At 41.9% G+C, this 14124-nt stretch overlaps 1 protein-coding gene across 2 annotated transcripts in view; it reads right to left on the bottom strand.

Moving 5' to 3' along the window:
* The window catches only part of LOC138662520 (semaphorin-3F-like), a 153962-nt gene that overhangs the window by 47149 nt on the left and 92689 nt on the right, over window positions 1-14124 (bottom strand). For both annotated transcript variants that reach the window (XM_069748253.1, XM_069748252.1), the window contains exons 3-4: window positions 2755-2915; window positions 787-849 (exon numbers count right to left, since the gene is read on the bottom strand). In XM_069748253.1, the coding sequence (XP_069604354.1) occupies window positions 787-849; window positions 2755-2915 (224 nt within the window). The remainder of the gene's footprint in view (window positions 1-786; window positions 850-2754; window positions 2916-14124) is intronic.

The following is a 14124-nucleotide window of genomic DNA, read 5'->3' as shown; positions in this document are numbered from 1 at the left end:
GTCACGGTCATGTGACCGCGACGTCATCACAGGTCTTGCTCACACCAGCCCTGGGACCGGAAGCTGCCGCTTGCAATGGAGCGATCCCGGGAGCGTGGCGAGGAGCGGGAAAGGCGGCGGATGGTGAGTATAGCAGGACTTCAACGGGCCTTCGGAAAGTGAGTATGTTTATTTTTTTTTTTAAGTCTCCATACTACGTGGCTCTGTGCTGGGCAATATACTACGTGGCTGGGCAATATACTACGTGGCTGGGCAATATACTACGTGACTGGGCAATATACTATGTGGCTGGACAATATACTCCGTCGCTGGGCAATATACTACGTGGCTGGGCAATATGCTACGTGGCTCTGCTATATACTACGTGACTGGGCAATATACCGTACTACGTGGCCCTGCTATATACTAAGTGGCTGGGCAATATACTACGTGACTGGGCAATATACTACGTCGCTGGGCAATATACTACGTCGCTGGGCAATATACTACGTGGCTGGGCAATATACTACGTGGCTGGGCAATATACTACGTGGCTGGGCAATATACTACGTGGCTGGGCAATATACTACGTGGCTGGGCAATATACTACGTGGACATGCATATTCTAGAATACCCGATGCGTTAGAATCGGGCCACCATCTAGTATACCTATAAACTTCCTTTCTCAGTATCATTATCCTATCACTCCTTATAATAAGCAATGTGCGGCGTTTTTGTTTGTGGATGTTTGTGGACTGACATGGGCATGAAGCATTATAAGAACAGGACAGACTACATTATACTCACTGCACGTCCCCTCCCGGCCATCAGACACTCCTTTTGACGACTTGGGGCAGCGGGCCAATGAATCTGACAGTGAGAAAAGAGAAAGGTCACTAATGATCTTATTGACACATAATGGGGTGTATGCACCCTGTAAGAATTGCTGGGACCCCATTACTAAGTCCATGCGGCAGGAGTCATCATCCAGTTTTTGCTTTCTTCCAGTTCCAGTGAGGCAGCTGTTTCACATTATATTCTGTTACCTGTAGGCAATGATCTTATACTCTGTGGCAAGGAAAATGGCCACAACTCAATGTGATGCAAATGCATATGGGTACTAATGACCATGTGCCGTCCTCTTCCACCCACACTCATAGTGTCCCAGGATTAGCGTCTGTCATCTTACTTATGTGACCGGTTGCATACTAATCTTGTGGGTGATTCACATACTTTATACCGTGATACTACAGATCATGGACATGACAACAACTCCCTTATTTTACAAGTAAAGAAGGATGGCATGCTGTTTGTCAGCAGCAAACTTCATCCATACTTCATATGACCACGCCAACGTGTAATTTCTCCCCAGGTGACCTGTGCGACTGGTGGGGAACGTCTCGGATGCCTTCATCAGATTTATATTTAGGGTATGTGCACACGTTGCGGAATGGGGTGCAGAATTTTCTGCACAAAATCCGCATCTCCTGGCAGAATCCGCAGGTGCAGATTTACAGCGGATTTTGTGAGGTTTTTCTGCGGATTTTGTGCGGATTTTCTGCGGTTTTTACCACTGTGAATTTCTATAATGGAAGGGTGCAGAAACACTGCAGATCCGCCCTAAAGAAGTGACATGCACTTCTTTTAAATCCGCAGCGTTTGCACGTGGATTTTTCCGCACCATCTGCACAGCTTTTTTTTTCACATTGATTTACATTGTACTGTAAATGACAGTGCGGATCTGCAGCGTCTCTGCGCGGAAAAATCCGCTGCGGATCCACATTAAATCTGCATCGTGCGCACATAGGACAACTTAAAACTCTTAGGCCATATTGCTTAAAAACACCAAAAGTAGAAAAAGTTTTCACAGCCATGAAAAAAAACAGTGTTTTGAAATCACTTGAAATGTTTGTGCAATGAATGACACAAACAATTTGAGAAAAATTTTAAACTCTGTTTCGACTGAATTCTACAAAAACAAACAAACTGAGGAATCGGCCCCCAATTGTGCCGCCCCTTGCGCAGACACCTGAGCCATCGACACCAGTGCCATGTTGTGTACTGGCGATCTTTAGGAGCTGCAAATAAAACTACTAAAGACCCTAACCAGCAAAGATGGGTTTACCCCAGCCGGCATTAATGATTGCTGACAAGCTACTTGTTTGCCGGTCGTTGGTTGTTTCATGGCCTTGCTTACACAGGCAGACCTCATTATTTAGTGCTCAATGGCTGTCATTGAAATATGAAATACGAAAACGATGATCTTTAAGCAAGGCAGAAGATCGTTTCACCAGACGAACAGGAGATTTGCTTGTTTGTCAGGTGATCGGCAGCCTGTTTGCATTGCAGGATTATCTGGAAATGAGCATTACATTTGTGCAGAATTGGACTTCATACATTACCCTGATAAGACACGTTGTCTTATGTAATATCAGTGTCTGGTCTACGCTTATTACAGTAATCACTGTATATTATAATTACTGTAAGCCATCTGTTGTGAACACCCCAACCTGCATCCTTCCTCCCACCCATTCCTTTGGCAGCGGTTTACCATCATCTATCATGATTTAGCAGCCTGCGATACGTCTGACCCAGATGGCTGATAAGATGTCAGGCTGATATATATTTTAATATTCCACCCTGATTACACTCTAGTGAGCACAATTAGTACGTCTGCCAATAATTTACTACTGAGTAAACCTGTAATAATGTAATATTTTCTGAACATTTTACTTTAGTCCCCTGCACACAATATTTTACAACACATGGGCTTACAATTAAGGGCTCACGATTAATGTTGCCAAGGTCCATTGACACCAGGTAGTCGCGGCTTCCCACGTACATCCTATCCTGATCCTGGTCTAGGAGAAGGATCCGATAGTCACTGGTATTAAAGCCGAAGCTGAAGAAGCGCGCGGTGCGGGACTCCATGAGCTCTGCAGAAAGACACAGAAAGCGACACCAAATTAACATTACCAATTAGTGGACAGACATCGCAGAAACTTATATAATCAGACCCAGATTTACACAGTGGGGAAAATACGTATCTGATACACTGCTGATTATACAAGTTCTCCCACCTACAAAGTGTACTTTTTATCGTACGTACACTTCACCAGTAAGAGACAGAATATTTTTTTATTACAAAAACAAAAAAAAAACAGAAAATCACATTGTATGAATTTTACATAATTAATTTGCATTTTATTGCATGCATTAAGTATTTGATCACCGACCGACCAGCAAGAATTCTGCCTCTCACAGACCTGTTAGTTTTCCTTTAAGAAGCCTCCTACTCTGCATTCATTTCTTGTATTAATTGACACCTGTCCACACTCAGCCAATCACACTCCAACCTCTCTACCATGGCCAAGACCAAAGAGCTGTCTAAGGACACCAAGGACAAAATTGAAGACCTGCACAAGGCTACAGAACTACACGGGAGGAAGTGGCCAATGACCTGAAGAAAGATGGGACCACAGTCTCACACATTACCGTTAGTAACACACTACGCCATCATGGATTAAAAGCCTGCAGGACACGCAAGGTCTCCCTGCTCACACCAGAAAATGTCCAGGCCCATTTGAAGATTGCTGATGACCATCTGGATGATCCAGAGGAGACATGCGAGACGGTCATGTGGTCAGATGAGAACAAAATATAACTTTTTGGTATCAACTCCACTCGCCATGTTTAGAGGAAGAAGAAGGATGAGTACAACCCCAAGAACACCATCCCATCTGTGAAACATGGAGGGGGAAAGCTCATACTTGGGGGTTGCTTTTCTGCAAAGGAGACAGGACGACTGCACCGTATTCAAAGGAGGATGGAGTTATGTATTGCATCATTTTGGCTAACAACCTCCTTCCCTCTGTAAAAGCATTGAAGATGGGTCGTGGCGGAGTCTTCCAAGCATGACAATGACCCAAAACACACATCCAGGGCAACTAAGGAGTGGCTCCGTAACAAGCATTTCAAGGTGCTGTAGTGGCCTAGCCATTCTTCAGATCTGAACCCAATAGAGAATATTTGGAGGAAACAAACTCAATGTTGCCCAATAACAGCCCCAAAACCTGAAAGATCTGGAGAAGATGTGTATGGAGGAGTGGGCCAAAATCCCTGCTGCAGTGTGTGCAAACCTGGTCAAGAACTACAGGAAACGTCTGACCTCTGTCAAACAAAGGTTTCTGTACCGAATATTAAGTTCTGTTTTTCTATTGTATCAAACACTTATTTCATGCAAAGAAAAATGCAAATTAATTATGTAAAAATCATACAATGTGATTTTCTGGATTTTATTTTTAGATTCTGTCTCTCACAGGTGAAGTGTACCCATGATAAAAATTAAAGACCTCTCCATTTTTTGTAGGTGGGAAAATGTGCAAAATAGGCAATACTTATTTTCCCCCATTGTGTATGTGGGTGTGTGTATATGTATGTATGTATACATACACATGTGATATATATAGTACCATACAGATGCTCATACATCATAAATACAAGAGATGTGGTACCATAAAGCAGGTCAAACATCATATACACAAGAGATGTTTTACCATACAGTGGTATTACACAGCTGCTCATACACCATACATACAAGAGATATGGTACCATACAGCCACTTGTACACCATACATACAAGAGACGTGGTCCCATAGAGGCCCCCCATACAGGCGACATAAAAGAAATATGGTACCATACAGCCGTTCATACACTATACAAAAAAATGTGGTACCAAGCAGCCCCCCCATACAGTCGACATACAAGAGATGAGATACCAGCTGTATGTAAGCAGCATCGCTGTGTAATTGTCTGTACATTCAGAATTAATTACATATTTTGTATCCCATACACAGACCTGATCTTATCTACTTTCACAACCAATCCTGACACAAATGACTAAATACTCCCTAAAAATAGAGCGCACCTTCCCCTTTAAAAATCAAGGTTACTTATAATGTTGACAAGCTGAATGTATTGTCAGACAGACCTATACATCATGAAGATCACAATCTCTCCCTCTATGCAATATTAATTTTTACCTACACATTTAAAATGAATTATTCATGTTGATACGAGTCTACTCACTGTGGTATTTTATCATAATAATAACATTAGGAGCCGGCAGCTGGAGTATAACAGGGAATAAATAGTGAGCTATGCTAAATCCGCTGTAACAGAAGCCAACAGCTATATTCACTCCGATAATATGGCGCAATCCATTAGCAGAAATATGTGCGCATCACGGTAAGTAACGTACACCTCGGCCCTGGGTCACTGAGATATACGAGTATGGTCGCTTGCGTCTACTAAACAAATTCCATCAATATCCCCTAAGGTCTTACAAATTGATTCCCTGAAGTGTGATTCAAACCCAGATTAATTCTATTTAGTCCTTTAATCTGGTATCCTGATCCCGGGGCGCTATGCCGGAACTATGGGAGTTTCGAGTTTAATTCCTCCCATCTCACAATTATCTGATGTAATGTTGTGCAGTGCCTCACACACATATGCACCAACACCAGCGGAGATTTATGAGCATGGCACATCCTATTTGTACCAGTGGTCGTACTTCTGCTGCTGAATGGCTTGATCATAGTGTAATCGTATTCATGTGGATATCGTGGTTGAACAGTGCGATCCTAATGCTATGAATTTCCCCCTGCATATCCCGGATGAATGATGAACAAGTGTTGTAGTGGCTATTGTCCAGACTGGATTAATGCAAATACCTTATGAAATCCTATCCAAAACGAGATCAAATTCTATTTAAGGATCTTGTTGGTGCCCAAGTTAACGTTCGGTCAGTTTGGCGAAACACATCAATTAAAAATGTCCCATGGATCAAAAATAATATTAATAATAATAAAAAATAAGTGCACAATGATTGTTACCTTAAATGTGTTCTTTAAAGCACATGATACCGAGTGTGAGATTTGGAAATAGGAATTAGCGGGGGAAAACAATGTAAAGATTGCAGTTGATATTTCCTGTGCTGGGGTGGGGGGGAGTGAATCATGGCCTACAGTTAGCAACATTGGCAAATAAATTTGCATACATGCACATATGTGGGATGGAGAAAAAAAGGTATTTGCACCTAGACCTTGTTAAAAAACAGTCCAAAATTTGGAGTGGTTGGATCCGAATGTTGCATTAAGCGTGCGAGTAAAGGATGTGTAAAAGAGACGAAAAAGGCGATGACTTAAAAAGTACCAGCGTGCCCCAAATTGCATCCAAACTCAGTCACAAAGAAGTGGGGCAATGTAAGCAAACGAACAGAGCTCATGCATGAGCCGCTGTGATAGAATTTGGGCATTTTTAGACTTTTTAGTCTCAAGTCTGCGCTGTCCAAATAGTCGACAGATGTGTTTGCACCTAGATCTGAACAAAGAATGATCCAAAATTTGAAGCATTTTGGAACGTAATGTTGCACCAAGCTCTAGACCCATTTATAGCTACTGTGACGCGCATCCAACAAGCCGACATTGCTTAGCAAGAAATAAAGAGGTAGTGGCCTAAAAATGAGACAACGTGCCCCAAATTTCAGGTGCCATGTAAGCCAACTAATAAGTGTTAGAAAGTTAGACAAATGTATCTGAGGCTTTATTCACACATCAGCATTTTGGATCAGTATTTGTATGCCAAAACCAGGAGTGTCTCCAAAACACAGAGCATGTGTCAATCTTTCAATTATTTACCTTCAATTTCCACTTCTGGTTTTGGCATACAAACACTGACCAAATACTGACGTGTGAATAAGTCCTAATGATGCACCAGATATATCAGATGAATGTGGGCGTTTTCAGATTAGCTAATTAAAGCATGCGCTGTCTAGTGGACGGGATTAGTAAATTTGCCCCATTGTTTCAACATGATGACGGATGTATGTCTACAAAAATCACATTTTACAACACTGACGGTTTTTGGATAAAACGCACAATATTCATACTTCTTGACAAATCGAGAGTCCCTGGATATAAACATTAGAAACAACTTTATTGTTTAATAAATGGCCTACGATCCTTCAGTCGTAAGAGTCTATCAGTCTTGCCTCGTTATACTGGAATTAACCAGGAGTGATTTTTTTTGTGTGTGTGCTTCCCACTGACTTTTTGTGATGAATCCTGCGGCCAGGTCAGTATTCCTACCTGCTGGCAACCCCGGCTCCTCTTTTGATTAGCCGACCTGTGGTGTGAAACACACAGGGTGTAGAAACAGGCCAACTAATCACATGAGGAGCCAGTAATGCCGGCAGGTAGGAGTCAATTTGCAGGGCTACCATTTGGAAGCCACAAAATACTGACCTGACCACTGGACCTGGGTTCTTGTGAATCCATTCGCTCATCTCTGACTGCTCTCCTACACACCTCTACAATAATGAGACAACTATTGCATACCTCACGTTGTTTCCCAACGAGTACTGTTTACAATGATCTTCCCATCATAGTTGGAATTTTTCTTTTAACGGGCGAGTGTGAGAGAGCAGGAGGCACTTGAGAAAAGTAGCAAAGTGATGTTTCTGGGAATATATTACTCACAAGGGGAATTTTTATGAGTATTACAAGCATAGGGAATTCCTAATATTGGGCTATGAACACAACCCAAGAATCAGTTCAGTAACTAGTCCGATCCCGTAATTGATTGCATTTATTTTATTCTTTTCCCATCCATCTGGCTGACACATGAGAACAATTTATTATGCAGCTGAAAGCACAAAACAAATCTTTACGTTATCAGCAACTGTCAGAAACATGGATCAATAGATAAAACTGTGGGCCGTAAGAAGGGGCCCAGGTTCTCAGCTCATGCCGCCAGCATTTTTTCCCAATACAGTTACGTTTGTAGAATGATCTTTTATTTTCTTATTTAAAGGGGGTCCGAATCTCATACAGTTAGGGTCAGAAATATTTGGACAGTGACACAAGTTTTGTTATTTTAGCTGTTTACAAAAACATGTTCAGAAATAAAATTATATATGTAATATGGGCTGAAAGTGCACACTCCCAGCTGCAATATGATAGTTTCCACATCCAAATCGGAGAAAGGGTTTAGGAATCATAGCTCTGTAATGCATAGCGTCCTCTTTTTCAAGGGACCAAAAGTAATTGGACAATGGACTCTAAGGGCTGCAATTAACTCTGAAGGCGTCTCCCTCGTTAACCTGTAATCAATGAAGTAGTTAAAAGGTCAGGGGTGGATTCCAGGTGTGTGGTTTTGCATTTGGAAGCTGTTGCTGTGAGCAGACAACATGTGGTCAAAGGAACTCTCAATTGAGGTGAAGCAGAACATCCTGAGGCTGAAAAAAAAGAAAAAATCCATCAGAGAGATAGCAGACATGCTTGGAGTAGCAAAATCAACAGTTGGGTACATTCTGAGAAAAAAGGAATTGACTGGTGAGCTTGGGAACTCAAAAAGGCCTGGGCGTCCACGGATGACAACAGTGGTGGATGATCGCCGCATACTTAATTTGGTGAAGAAGAACCCGTTCACAACATCAACTGAAGTCCAGAACACTCTCAGTGAAGTAGGTGTATCTGTCTCTAAGTCAACAGTAAAGAGAAAACTCCATGACAGTAAATACAAAGGGTTCACATCTAGATGCAAACCATTCATCAATACCAAAAATAGACAGGCCAGAGTTAAATTTGCAGAAAAACACCTCAAGAAGCCAGCTCAGTTCTGGAAAAGTATTCTATGGACAGATGAGACAAAGATCAACCTGTACCAGAATGATGGGAAGAAAAAAGTTTGGAGAAGGGAACGGCACATGATCCAAGGCACACCACATCCTCTGTAAAACATGGTGGAGGCAACGTGATGGCATGGGCATGCATGGCTTGCAATGGCACTGGGTCACTTGTGTTTATTGATGACATAAGAGCAGACAAGAGTAGCCGGATGAATTCTGAAGTGTACCGGGATATACTTTCAGCCCAGATTCAGCCAAATGCTGCAAAGTTGATTGGACGGCGCTTCATAGTACAGATGGACAATGACCCCAAGCATACAGCCAAAGCTACCCAGGAGTTCATGAGTGCCAAAAAGTGGAACATTCTGCAATGGACAAGTCAATCTCCAGATCTAAACCCAATTGAGCATGCATTTCACTTGCTCAAATCCAGACTTAAGACGGAAAGACCCACAAACAAGCAAGACCTGAAGGCTGCGGCTGTAAAGGCCTGGCAAAGCATTAAGAAGGAGGAAACCCAGCGTTTGGTGATGTCCATGGGTTCCAGACTTAAGGCAGTGATTGCCTCCAAAGGATTTGCAACAAAATATTGTAAATAAAAATATTTTGTTTGGGTTATGTTTATTTGTCCAATTACTTTTGACCTCCTAAAATGTGGAGTGTTTGTAAAGAAATGTGTACAATTCCTACATTTTCTATCAGATATTTTTGTTCAACCCTTCAAATTAAACGTTACAATCTGCACTTGAATTCTGTTGTAGAGGTTTCATTTCAAATCAAATGTGGTGGCATGCAGAGCCCAACTCGCGAAAATTGTGTCACTGTCCAAATATTTCTGGCCCTAACTGTATATCCCCACCCATACATGCACTCAACTCGACAGCGCAAACGTGTGTTCTCAATGAAGCAAGGAGAGAAAGGCCGATTTCATGAGACCCATCAGTACAGTACATCGCAGTCTGTACTCAGATACACGGATGTGTGAAATCAGCGCTGGTCACTCGTTTACACCTCTGGGGTGTCTCCCACAAGGACAAAGGATTGGCCATGGTGAAATTCGACATGCTGGACCCTCTTTGTTGTCAGCGGAGAGCGAGGACAGCCCCATACACAATAAATAGTAGCCTGGACCAGTCAAAAATAATATGTTTGGCCGACAGTTACTATATATCCTGATGGGGAAAAAAAATCACACATTAGATGGCTTTCTAGTAATAACTACATTGAAGGGGTCCGTGTGAGCGCTTATCACAAAACTATAAAACAGACATTTTTTTCTGGTCAGTCAGTGATGACAGAATGTCCGACTGATCCCGATAAAATTACAGCTTTCTGCTACAGGCTGGACAAAATTTAGAATATAAATCGGAGAAATATGCATTTTGCAAGTTATGTTTAACTCTTCCCTATAAAAATTACAACTATTGCAACCGTCCCGTATGTCCTTAAATATGTCAATCGTCGTACATCAAATCACCAATATTTATGAAAGTGTCTCGAAGAATACATTAAGTAGTCAAATATTTTCCAGCATCTGTGCAGATGAGATTGATGCGGAGCAGTTTGGTGAAGCTTCTCACCTGCATCCCCACATTGTGTATTTCAATGCACCATACATTTACAAAGTGCATTCCATCCAGTATGTGTCTAGTAAAAATGGTGAGCATATGGCCATGGACATTCTGCCAACTTAGCAAAAAACGTGGAGCCTCGGCTCATAGAGATGCTTATTTCCATAGTGAGAGGGTTGTAATCCGCTCTTCTCTTATACTAGGAGATAAACTTGATCTGTTCGATATATAGTACAGACCAAAAGTTTGGACACATCTTCTCATTTAAAGATTTTTCTGTATTTTCATGACTATGAAAATTGTACATTCACATCTGACAAGGTGGCTCTTTTGGTTCTTGTTCCTTGCACTCTTGCAATAATCGTTTTTGAAATTTGTCCCTCATACCTCGAAATCGCCACGGGGGTAGGTCTTTCCCCCCCTAATCCAGACGCCTCACAGCCGTCACTCATGGCCTCTGCGCGCCGCCTCCTCTTCCTTCATTATCCTTCCTGGCCTGCGCTGTAAGTTCGAAAGGCAGCGCAGGAGTCGGGGGCGCTTATTAACGATTATTGCAGCAGTGCCAGGAACAACAACTAAAGGAGCCACCTTGTCAGAATGCAGCATTAGTGCAGCACAAGGTGGCTCTTTTAGTTACAAACGCCCTGGGGGGTGGGGGGAGGGGGACAGGTTGCCTTTAACAAAAAAGTGTGAAACAACTGAAAATGTGTCTTATATTCTAGGTTCTTCAAAGTAGCCACCTTTTGCTTTGATGACTGCTTTGCACACTCTTGGCATTCTCTTGATGAGCTTCAAGAGGTAGTCACCGGGAATGGTTTTCACTTCACAGGTGTGCCCTGTCAGGTTTAATAAGTGGGATTTCTTGCCTTATAAATGGGGTTGGGACCATCAATTGTGTTGTGCAGAAGTCTGGTGGATACACAGCTGATAGTCCTACTGAATAGACTGTCAGAATTTGTATTATGGAAGAAAAAAGCAGCTAAGAAAAACGAGTGGCCATCATTACTTTAAGAAATGAAAGTCAGTCCGAAAAATTGGGAAAACTCTGAAAATGTTCCCAAGTGCAGTGGTAAAAACCATCAAGCGCTACAAAGAAACTGGCTCGCATGAAAACTGCCCCAGGAAAGGAAGACCAAGAGTCACCTCTGCTTCTGAGGATAAGTTTATCCGAGACACCAGCATCAGAAATCGCAGGTTAACAGCAGCTCAGATTAGTGACCAGGTCAATGCCACACAGAGTTCTAGCAGCAGACACATCTATTCAACAACTGTTAAGAGGAGACTTTTTGCAGCAGGCCTTCATGGTCAAATAGCTGCTAGGAAACCACTGCTAAGGACAGGCAACAAGCAGAAGAGACTTGTTTGGGCTAAAGAACACAAGGAATGGACATTAGGCCAGAGGGAATCTGTGCTTTGGTCTGATGAGTCCTAATTTGAGATCTTTGGTGCCAACCACCGTGTCTTTGTGCGACGCAGAAAAGGTGAACGGATGGACCCTACATGCCTGGTTCCCACCGTGAAGCATGGAGGAGGAGGTGTGATGTGTGGGGGTGCTTTGCTGGTGACACTGTTGGGGATTTATTCAAAATTGAAGGCATACTGAACCAGCATGGCTACCACAGCATCTTGCAGTGGCATGCTATTCCATCCGGTTTGCGTTTAGTTGGACCATCATTTATTTTTCAACAGGACAATGACCCCAAACACACCTCCAGGCTGTGTAAGGGCTATTTGACCAAGAAGGAGAGTGATGAGGTGCTACGCCAGATGACGTGGCCTCCACAGTCACCAGACCTGAACCCAATCGAGATGGTTTGGGGTGAGCTGGACCGCTGAGTGAAGGCAAAAGGGCCAACAAGTGCTAAGCATCTCTGGGAACTCCTTCAAGATTGTTGGAAGACCATTCCCGGTGACTACCCCTTGAAGCTCATCAAGAGAACGCCAAGAGTGTGCAAAGCAGTCATCAAAGCAAAAGGTGGCAACTTTGAAGAACCTAGAATATAAGACATAATTTCAGTTGTTTTCATAATTTCTGATGCCTTCAGTGTGAATGTACAATTTTCATAGTCATGAAAATACAGAAAAATCTTTAAATAAGAAGGTATGTCCAAACTTTTGGTCTGTACTGTATATATATGACAAGGTTAACATCAACTGAAAAGTAACTCATCCGATACCCGTGTTTTTTTTTTTGCTATTAAATTGACGTACGTCTCAAATAAATACAACATTTCTAGCTATACACGCTAATAAGATGAAAATATCCTTGGCTTTAATCAGGATTCTTGGTTTACTTCATCTTGCGGAATCTAGAAATAAACAAATTAGACAAGCTCCAAATTTGGACAGGAGTAAAAAACATTTGAGGAAATCAGTACACTCCAGGAAGATGTAAATTGCATGAAAAAATAAACACTGGCTATCTTTATAAGGAGAATTCAGCTGAGAATTAGATTCCCTCACTCGCTCACCACAACGCCAGCTACATCTACACCTCAACTATGCACAGCTCTATAGAAATGGTAGGGATGCACCAAACCCAGAACGCTTCAAATAAAATCACTTCTTCATTCATCCATTTTAAAAGCCTTAAAAAAAAAAAAATACACCAGTGCAAGGGAAAAAAAGGGACTTCTACCGCTTTTCAAACACAATGGCCATGAAACGCGTTGGTGGTCCCGTTTTGCCCTTTGCCCTCTTTTTTTATGACATCTAGAATGGGTGAATAAAGAAGTGATTTTAATTGAAGAGCGCGGAGATGTGACCCTACCATTTCCATATTTCTGCTGCTACCCATTGGTAGACAGAATACTTTGCACTTGCTTTTAAGGTGATGAGGATGTCATACTGAATCATTGGATTGAACTGGGAAGTGGTGAGGTTTGTTTTTGTTTTTTTCTAGGCATGCCTCTGTATGCTCAGCGTTCAAGCATTCCATCAAAAAGTATAAAATGCCTCCTGACAGAAAGCTTAGGCATGTGGCATAACTTGCCCATTGGGTGCCACTGGAAAATAAATGATGTGGATTAGGATGTATAACACCTAATGAGTAATAATTACGATGTTTGAACTTGATTGTATTTTGTTTTTCTAGAATGGAATTACATTTGAGGGACCATGGTGCGAATGTGGAGTGCTTCATGAACGTTAGCGATACATATAGATGTGGGGATGTAGGAGATGATGAATGTCTCTTATGTTAATGGTATATTGGACAGAAATAGGATTATTTACTCCATATTATTATTGTCTCAGTAATACTTGCCTTGCAATTATCAGCACACTATACACAGGACCAAGTCCATCTTCATGCATACAATGTGGCTTTTTGTCATGCTCTATTATATTTGCCAAATATCCTATTGTTAAGATCATTTGATAATTTAGTTGTTATGCAAAAAAAAGTGAAACTGTGAGGTAACCCCAAAAATCCAGTAAAAAAAGAAAAAAGTGGTTTATTACACCCAAAACATGTGACACAGACAACAATGTTTCAGATTTTCAGCTCTTCTATAGCGTCATTTTACAGCTGCGGCTTAACAGGATTTTTTTGAAAGGTGTTACGCTGTTCCCTTTTTTTTTTTTAGGGGGTGGGGGATATTACTCTCATGGATTTTAGTTAACCCGTTTGCTCCCGTCCATCTGGATGTGTCATACAGTGCTGTTTCCCATCATTTAGGTGTTTCTTTTTTGCATAAATTGTGTTGATAAATAACCCCATTTTCATCTGTGTTTACAATGGGAAGCGTGATGGCCCGATGTCCTAGTCGGGTGGAGCAGTGCTGAAAGAAAATGCACTCCCAAGAAGAATTCACCACATTCAAAAAAGCAACTTTCACATTCAAGTCGGCCCTCACCTCCCCTACACAGTTCTACTTCACATCC

The sequence above is a fragment of the Ranitomeya imitator genome, chromosome 2, assembly GCF_032444005.1.
Source record: "Ranitomeya imitator isolate aRanImi1 chromosome 2, aRanImi1.pri, whole genome shotgun sequence".
In the NCBI taxonomy this organism is placed as follows: Eukaryota; Metazoa; Chordata; class Amphibia; order Anura; family Dendrobatidae; genus Ranitomeya; species Ranitomeya imitator.
Note: the sequence above shows the minus strand (reverse complement) of the source record. Positions and strands in the feature narration are given on the sequence as shown.